We start from the raw sequence: 9,813 nt of genomic DNA on the forward strand, positions 1-9,813 counted from the left end.
ACGGTTTGTAACGTGATTTACAGTTTCAACCAGTGAGTATTGTAAACTAATAATTAGTGAATAAAATTTGCATTAGGTGTAAGTGTAAACATGGGAAATTACTTAAAGCTTTCAAGAATTAAAGGTAAGTTTGTTGTGTATGTACTTCATGTGTAAAACTTCGGCACAATTTTTGCGATTTAATGTTCAGTAGATTTATCAGCTTAAAGCGATTGTTGTCGATATTGACAAAATTATTGGCATGATCTATTATAATTACCAGCATCGATTTATCTACCCTTCTACTTAATTTGTGAAAGTTTTATAATGTTTTAATGTTTTATAATTTTAACTATTTTAAATTTTTATTATTTCAGGTAAGTGGCTAATTTATGTGACAATATGGGCATTTCGTAGTATTTAATTGGATTAAAAATAAGGTAGGCAGTTCAGTATTTCAGAAATATAAACCCTATTAACTTATTTATTATCTTAGCAACGTATAAAATTCGCAGCGATCTTTTATTTATTCTTGATTTTTTAATATCTCTTTAAAATAATCTTATTTGATAATCAATTAACAATTACTGTGTAGTTGAAACTGCATAATTTAGTAAGTCTGTAAAACACTGGAACTAATGATTCAAAAATACCTATTATTTTTTAAAATTAGGAATACAGTACTCTGGCTTCATTAGAAATGTTTTTAATATTCTTGTTTCTTGATCAGATATTTTATTATACGAATCTCGTGAAAATGTTAATGGCTAAAAACTGCGCAGGTGTAAATACAAGAAAAAAAAAAAACAATTTAAAATTGTAATTGCAAATGTAGAACGTCATATTTAAATATGTATGAAATAAGGTACTATACCTTTCCAAAAATCTCAATGTCCACCAAAAGTAAGCATGGATCAGACTCGATCGGTAGAGGTTTGCATTCTTTTTCGGGTTTGTTGAGACAATTTTCTGTAGATTGGCCGCTAGATAACCAAGCAAGGGCAAAGTCTTCTGAATTTTTAGTTATTGTTCCATTAGATATTCGCATATCGTTATCAATATCTCCATCACAATCTCCACATAGTCCCTCTAATTTACCTCCATGTTTCATGGACGGTGCCTTTACTGACACTCCAAGTAATGGGAAATAAATAAAAATCTAAGTAGAGAAAAAGTTACTATAGTAAACCGTGATACTACTTAAAATAAGAACAATGTTTACCTCAACTTGTTCGTCTTTTAGAAGAATCAAAAGATGCTTCGTCACGCCTTCTAATACATCCAACCAATCGTTTATATTTCCATAATGAGTTATTTGTTCCGAATTTAGGTTGACTTTGAAATTTTTATTTTCGTTATCTTTTGTTATTACTATTTCATGATGGTGGTGTAAAATAGTAACTTTCATAACACACATTTTTTTCTTGTTGTCTTCACAAGGACCATTAGTAATTATAACCTGTAGTACAAAAAGTACCTTTCTTTGAAAATAATCCTTTAAAGTTTCAAATGATCATGGTTTAGTTTGATATGTAAAGGATTGAAAGAAATAAAAGACACTTTCTTGTGTCTGAAATCACCCATCTGCTTATTTGTCACAAAAATCGTGTTAAGAGATCTTTCTTTTATCACAGAAATTTAAAAGAGAACGGTTTATAAAGCTGGTCTTTTATCCATAAAAGGCATAAAAACAAAATCGTTCTTTACTTACCCACACACAAATAATTGTTAGGTGATGACTTTTTGTAACTTAAGATGAGTACAGTAAGAGGGTTTAATGATTTTTAATAGTTTTTTCAATCGTTGTACTTTTTCCCAACGATTAATAATAATAGAGATATATGTATATGTAAATTTGAAAGTTAGCAATAAAAATGATGCAATATTTAAACATCGTCGGTTATAAAAAGTCAATAAATCCTTTGTGAAGAACAATATTTGTTTTCATGTTGGTTTGGATGAAAAGAAAAATAGAGGATATCAATCTGGCGATCTAAGTAAAAGTTACTTCTTGTAACTCCATTAATTAAACGGAAGCACAGTGCTTGTTACAAAAGCTATTTATTAATTATCCGCAACATTACTTCACCATATTGTAGCTTCATCAGGTTAAAGAATGAAATCTTGTTGCATTTGCATTTTTTCTTTTGTTAAAAATGTAATCACTTAAAGTTGAAGATGGTTCTTTCATTTATTATGCTTCTCTAATCTTAAAGAAATTCTCGTCCATGTTCTCAAACTTCGGTTATACAAAATAAAAGCTGAATTCTCAGGCAATCAGTAGAGAACCTTCAGGTAGAAGAATAAGTACTTCGACGTATCTTTAGTTTGCCAACCTCTTCAGGAAAATGTTGATCATTGAAACACTCGTATTGACGAAAAAAATATTAAATTTTGTAATGTTACTTTTTCCATGCTTTTTCTGGACATAATCCAGAGTTTTAGGTTATTTTATCTTACAAAACTTTTAGTATAATAATATTTTAAAGTCGTACCTGAAACCGATGTTGCCCATTTTCCTTTTGAGTCACATCCCTCGTCATTACGTAATCGCAATTTCCACTAACGCTAACATTGTTACCATCATAACTGATATACTGTAGATGAGGTAAAACTGTACACTCACAATCCCTGCAAGCTGTGGGAAGAACGCAGTCGCCTCCTTTATGTACATAACCGGGCGGGCAATAGCATCCAGGGAAGCATACGTGGGATAATTGGGGACACGCATTAGGATCCGATAAAGATTCACAACTAGGTTCACAACGTCTTCTATAGCAGTCGTAATGTACCAAGGGCGCATCACAAATTGCCGCTAAAACAAATGAAAGTCTATTAAAACCAGAATTATCGTTTTCTTATCTCTTCCTTCGCTTGAAATGAAAGATTTAGAGAATTAGTAAATATTTTACAAAAATGCAGTAATTGAATCCATTTGTAGAACCATTTAGTGATAGACTAGTGGTGGGAGAGGGAGTAGTAGGAAAAAATACCCTAAAAATAGTGAAAAGTTTAGGTTTTGTATAATTATTTGGTTTGAGCTTTGCAATATAATATCGCCTGAGTCTTTATTACATGGTGAGCCCTAATTTCGGTGAGTAGCACCGTTCATTAAAGTTTGACCGAGCGGTGTTTCTAAAGGACAAATTTTCTGTAGTTCTTCATCTCGACTCTCTCATCTTTTTCTCCATTACCACCATCATGCAGTTATTTCCATGTTTTCTAAAGGAGACCGAAGAAGATCATCACGCTACACTCCACCAGTGTTATCTCGTGGGAATAAAACCCAATATTGTTTTAGGGATTTAGTTTATTCTTATACCTTCTTACAATTAGAATTTAAAAATTGGCCGGGGATAAGTACCTAAATATGTCATCTGATTCTGAGTATTATTTACTGTTCTTTTTTAACTACTGTAGAAGATGAAATTATAAAAAACTGAGTTGGTGGAGGGTTATCTGTTTTCATTTAGCTATTATCAGTTTTTTATTATCCTACCAACTGCCTCAGACTTTCTTTATAATTCTTAATTGTATGTTTACGACACTAATGTCTAACATACGCATTCGAACTTATAATAAATAACTTGATTGGAAACTTTTGTTTGGCCTAAAGCTCTGTAGATTCAGTACCTAAAGTTAACTTATTATTTATAAAAACAAAGTACTCTATATGACGTTCAATTTATTTTTTGTAATTTTAATCTGCTTGGATGCATCTCTTCGTGTTAGATAGACATTCGTTTCAGTTACTATCCTATATTTACAAATTTCTATATTCATTACATTATCAATGTGTTGACCTAACAGAAACTTTTTGCAATGGTTATGAATGCTTCGATTTTATCAATAATTAACTAACATTAATTTTATCGATGTATAATAAATAATATGACTTACGACAATCTTGTTGCATTCTCCAATCTGATAATTCCAAACTCGGGTCAGAAGTCATACAATCGACCACGAAAGACTGAAGCACTCCACATCTGCATTGATCTTCTCTGTTTGTATCTTCTTCAGCTTCTTGCAAGCAGTTGCATGTCGTTTCTAAACAACGAGAAATAAATGCTTCCACATCTATGGCTGAGTTACAAAGGGCTAAAATTCCTTGCCTAAAACGAGTTATTTTTGTTTGTTAAAGTATTCGCTTAATCCTATAACATCTGGATGATGACTTACTTGACTTTTTGACACATTTCCCAAGCCTTGTTTTGTACGTGGATAGGACACGCTTTTACTTCACAAATCTGTGGACGATTGATTGATCCCCAACTATCCCCAAATTCAACCGTTGTCTTGGCTAGCATCCCATCAGGTTTTCGTTTATCGTCCCATCGTCGATAATTGAAATATCCACATAAACCGTCGACTTTCCTTGATAATTCTCCAGCCACGCCAATTTTCACATTTGCATTTTTATCCCAAATTATCCAAAATCGATAATGGTGTGATATAAAGAGTAATACGTCACCTAATCGCGATACCATAAACGATTGGGATTGAGAACCAATTTTCTTTGTCTGATCGACGGTGTATTTATAATTATCGAATTCAACGGACAAATCAGGATGAAGTACAAATAAATGTTCATCATAGTAGATAACCAATTCACGAGAGCATATTACGGTGCAAGTTTTTCTTACTGAAAATCAAAGAAACGTTACTTTAAAAAATGGAAGTATCACAATCTCAATATCAAAGTGAGGGCACATCTTTATTGGTCAATAAAAATAACTTATTATTTTGTTATCCTATAACGCTTAATTAAACAGAAGAACGTCAGTCCAATAAATTTATACCAAATATTTATATCATATACATTTTTATTTAATGTAACTATGATTTTTAAAAGTGATCTTCATCATAATTGTAAAAATTCATTAATTTTATTTTGATTCTTAGCATATGATGAAAGAAATTTGTTTTTGGTAAAATAAAATGTCACTAAAATCAGTTAATTATTAACAAAAGAATAAGTCAATTAAATTTAACAGTTACTTACAAACTATTTCCCACAGATCTTCCTCCACATCTCTCACTAAAACGTGCTCACAAATATCGTATTTAAACTCCGTGTTATCGAAAGTTATAAATGTTCGCCCTGTAATATTGCACACTGCATCTGGAAGGGGTGGCTGTTGGCATGTATACCTAAAAATGACGAGTAATTGTAAATGTATAATCATATGGATTTATATGTATATTAATACGTGAACAAGGAAAATCGTAGGTTTTTTCATATATTAAAAGAGGGGGACTGAAACTACTGAGCGACATTAGTGATTTACACTACACACTACATCGGGAGTACATTTCTGATCCATCTGCCCTAATCCACGTTTTTCTGTGACTTCCTCAGATTACCTAGGTTTAGGTAAATGCTAGGGCATCAGTAATATTCCATAGATAATCTTTTACTTCTTTTCTGTCTTTATTTCGCCCATCTCACCTTTCATACCCCAACCATCATCTACCCATTTTAACATTTGTAATAGAGGTTGAAAAGGACCTTCTGTCTTACTCTCCAGTACAATCCGATTACCCGTGTATCAGCAAAAGTTTTTTTTAGGAATGAAATATCATTCGAGAGGTTCAGTTCCGGGCAGATACAACTCTTTTTGTTTCTATTATTTTACTTAGATAAAATAAATTGGTCTAACACACGATTTCTAGTAAATTATTTGACTTCATAATTAATGAAATTACCTGGGACAATTTAAACCGCCGGTTTTAATTTCTTCTTGATGATATTCTGGTGTATACCCTGCAGGACAAATTGCTGGAGGGCAATGATACTCTGATCCATTCACCCATTGTGGAGGAGGAGGTTCACAACTAAATCGAGGACATTCCTTTTGTTCTTGAAGATCCTCTTCAACTGCTTCTTTCAGTTGGTGCTTAAAGGCAACTGGCTTTTTAAGATTTTTGGTAGTTTTCGATTTCGTTCCTTAAGAAAAAGCGTTGAGAGTAATATTGAGAAGAGAGAATGTGAATAATACCTTTCTTTGTGAAGCCCTTGACTGATCTATAATTCCTCTTATTAGACGCCTTTCTTCCAAAAAATGAGAACATGGGCGACAAATTTGAATGTAATTTTTCTGCCTTGGACGGTCTCTTGATTTTCAACTTATAGCCAGGGGGACAAGATGGGGTTGAACACGTAAGATGTGAAGCTACAAATGTACATGCATACATATAATTCATTTTTTAGTGATTAATTTACGTTTCATTTTACCTTTGGTAACTGTTGTTATTTCGGTTGTTGGAACTGTCGCTGTAATAGTGGCGTCGGTAGTGCAACTCAGTTCGTCATCTGAACAATCTTCAATACCATTACACCAAAGGGTACTGTTAATGCAAATGTTGTTTGTAGGGCACAATATTGTTCCTTCGTTGCATGGTTGACAAATGCACCCACAAGTGCTTGTCACTACTTTTCGTAAACCCTGCAAAATCTTTGTTTATTTATTTAATTCATTATACTCATACTGATATATAGACAAAAGAAAAAATGATAATATAATGATTTCAGAATAAAACAGAAAATGAAAATTTATAATTCTAGTTATAACTATTAAGGATTAGAGTGATGGAAGATAAAATGTACATTAATGACTACTTCAAAAGAATCAATAATTATCAATAATCGGTATTATTCCATTTTTATACTATAATACGGAATTCGATATTGGTTAACTGCTTTATATCCGTACTACTCCTTCCGTCCTGACTTATCTGACTTCCTAGGTATCTAAAATCAGCCACTTCTTCTAATTTTTCGTCTCCTATCTTTATATACTTTTTCTTCTCTTGCATACCAGTATTTTTGTTTTACTTTTATTTATTTTCCATTTTATTTAAAGCTATCTCTAACTCTTCCTTGCTAGATGCTAATACTGCTATATCATCTGCAAATCTAAGCATATTAATATTTTGTCCCTGTATATCTATCCCTACAGTTGTACTGTCTTTAATGATGTTTATGGCGTCTTCGATGTATAGATTAAAAAGTAGCGGTGACAGTGTGCATCCCTGTCTGACTCCNAACATTGGATCTAACAATGGGTGGCACTAATCAAAGACAGATAATCATCCGTTAGTTATAAAATTAAGCACCTTGAATGTTGGAATTTTATAATCATATAAATTATTATTGAACAGAAGGAATAAGTAGAGTTATTGTAAAAAGGATTCAATTTTATACATCAGAAAGATTTTTATACAGGAAATTTATTTTCAGGCAATAAAATTGTTCATAATATTTCTGCAACTAAAATCATTTGTGACATATTTTCAAACTTTTAAATTTGTACAATTTTAGTAATAAATGCTCTGGGGTCGGTCATTTAAACATTGTACTGTTCCGCCCTTCAAAGCTTTTATTATATAGTCCCATAGCATAACAAAACTATAGGTTGTAGAAAGGAAACAAAAAATGAATTTACTTTTTGGTTAATACCTTAAATTTAAGTAAAAATGTATGAATTTTTAGCATGAACTGATCAATCTCTTTACAAAGATACCCTACATATTATACTTACATTATTATCTACCATTCGAAAGTTTAGAAAAACTTTAAACTCTTAGCAAAAAGCCAACGTTTCGGTCCTAGATTGGGAAGTTTATCAAGGCTCTAATAATGAACCAGACCAATTAAAAATTAAGTTAGTAATGTTAAATATAACAATTTAGTAGTACTTACATTTCCTTGGTTTAAATTATATAGTGAAAATCAACACAACTTCTGCCTGAAAATATTTTTTAAAAATTACGATTGTAATAAGCTTAACGACAACCTGATACAAGCTTGCTTATCACAATTGTAATTTTTAAAAAATATTTTTAGCCAGCAGTTATGCTGATTTTCACTGTACATAATTGAAACCAAGCAAATGTAAATACTACTAAGTTCTCATATTCAACTTTACTAAACTTAGTTTTTAATTGGTCTGAGTACTGTAAGCATATAGAACTTTGATAAATTTTCTAATGCAGGAGGGAAACGTTGGCGTTTTACTAATAAAAACAAGAGTATTGACCAGAGGAAAGTTCAGAGTTTTCATTCAATTTACACGTTCTGGACGACTATACATACTTCAATTATCTATTAAAGTCAAAAATCTTAATTAAGCAATAACAAGTTCGTGACTAATGAGCAAGTTATTGTTTAGCAGAAAACGGATCACACTTTGTTGTTCAATAGTAATAATAACAATGACCTGCTTCCACTTTACCATTTTTAAAACAAAATTGAAGATCAAACTGTCATGTAAATATTGAAAAACACACTTGATCCTTGAATTCGCTTTTAATGCTTTTAACTGCTGTTCAACAGATCAAGGCGCTATTCAATATAAAAACAATAATTGAAGTCATCTATTGTAAGTAATCAAGGTTGGGTTAGGTTAGCCACAGCTAGATTAGGTTACTTTGAGTCGGAAGTTTTCTGAATCATAAATTAGAATAAAACGTATATACCACGCAAAATAATTTAATAAATTTACACAATTTACAATTTGTGTGTGTATAATTGTTTTTAAATTTCTACTCTTTTAAATTATACAAGTAACAAAATAAGTTAAACAAAAACTACTACACTAGTTGTTTATTAATGAATCATTTGCGACGGTCTGTTCGATATTATCCAGTGAAAGTGGACGAATAACATCATATACGTACTTATGTGCATACATAAAGGGATATATACCTGTATGTATATACGTATCTATTTCTATGCCTGTATCCGTGTCTTTGCATCGCAAAGATAAAGTTTTTTATAAGTACACTTGTTTTTGTGAACTTATAGGACGACCAAGGTCATAGTTAAAGAAAAGTGATAAACGGAAGAAACATTCATGGTTAAATCAGTGTTAAATTGTACTGGAAGTGAACGGTTTGTAACGTGATTTACAGTTTCAACCAGTGAGTATTGTAAACTAATAATTAGTGAATAAAATTTGCATTAGGTGTAAGTGTAAACATGGGAAATTACTTAAAGCTTTCAAGAATTAAAGGTAAGTTTGTTGTGTATGTACTTCATGTGTAAAACTTCGGCACAATTTTTGCGATTTAATGTTCAGTAGATTTATCAGCTTAAAGCGATTGTTGTCGATATTGACAAAATTATTGGCATGATCTATTATAATTACCAGCATCGATTTATCTACCCTTCTACTTAATTTGTGAAAGTTTTATAATGTTTTAATGTTTTATAATTTTAACTATTTTAAATTTTTATTATTACAGGTAAGTGGCTAATTTATGTGACAATATGGGCATTTCGTAGTATTTAATTGGATTAAAAATAAGGTAGGCAGTTCAGTATTTCAGAAATATAAACCCTATAAACTTATTTATTATCTTAGCAACGTATAAAATTCGCAGCGATCTTTTATTTATTCTTGATTTTTTAATATCTCTTTAAAATAATCTTATTTGATAATCAATTAACAATTACTGTGTAGTTGAAACTGCATAATTTAGTAAGTCTGTAAAACACTGGAACTAATGATTCAAAAATACCTATTATTTTTTAAAATTAGGAATACAGTACTCTGGCTTCATTAGAAATGTTTTTAATATTCTTGTTTCTTGATCAGATATTTTATTATACGAATCTCGTGAAAATGTTAATGGCTAAAAACTGCGCAGGTGTAAATACAAGAAAAAAAAAAAACAATTTAAAATTGTAATTGCAAATGTAGAACGTCATATTTAAATATGTATGAAATAAGGTACTATACCTTTCCAAAAATCTCAATGTCCACCAAAAGTAAGCATGGATCAGACTCGATCGGTAGAGGTTTGCATTCTTTTTCGGGTTTGTTGAGA

The 9,813-nt window shown here is 31.1% G+C and overlaps 1 protein-coding gene across 1 annotated transcript in view; it reads right to left on the reverse strand.

Moving 5' to 3' along the window:
* Window positions 1-820: 820 nt before the first annotated feature.
* The window catches only part of LOC108736468 (hemocytin), a 33,230-nt gene continuing 24,237 nt past the window's right edge, over window positions 821-9,813 (reverse strand). Inside the window, exons 40-48 of the mRNA XM_025980500.1 lie at window positions 6,218-6,428; window positions 5,982-6,155; window positions 5,689-5,929; window positions 4,985-5,133; window positions 4,162-4,624; window positions 3,880-4,094; window positions 2,475-2,794; window positions 1,202-1,438; window positions 821-1,138 (exon numbers count right to left, since the gene is read on the reverse strand). Of these exons, the coding sequence (XP_025836285.1) occupies window positions 848-1,138; window positions 1,202-1,438; window positions 2,475-2,794; window positions 3,880-4,094; window positions 4,162-4,624; window positions 4,985-5,133; window positions 5,689-5,929; window positions 5,982-6,155; window positions 6,218-6,428 (2,301 nt within the window). The 3' untranslated portion in view covers window positions 821-847. The remainder of the gene's footprint in view (window positions 1,139-1,201; window positions 1,439-2,474; window positions 2,795-3,879; window positions 4,095-4,161; window positions 4,625-4,984; window positions 5,134-5,688; window positions 5,930-5,981; window positions 6,156-6,217; window positions 6,429-9,813) is intronic.

The sequence above is a fragment of the Agrilus planipennis genome, unplaced genomic scaffold (genome assembly GCF_000699045.2).
Source record: "Agrilus planipennis isolate EAB-ADULT unplaced genomic scaffold, Apla_2.0 scaffold127, whole genome shotgun sequence".
NCBI classification, from domain to species: Eukaryota; Metazoa; Arthropoda; class Insecta; order Coleoptera; family Buprestidae; genus Agrilus; species Agrilus planipennis.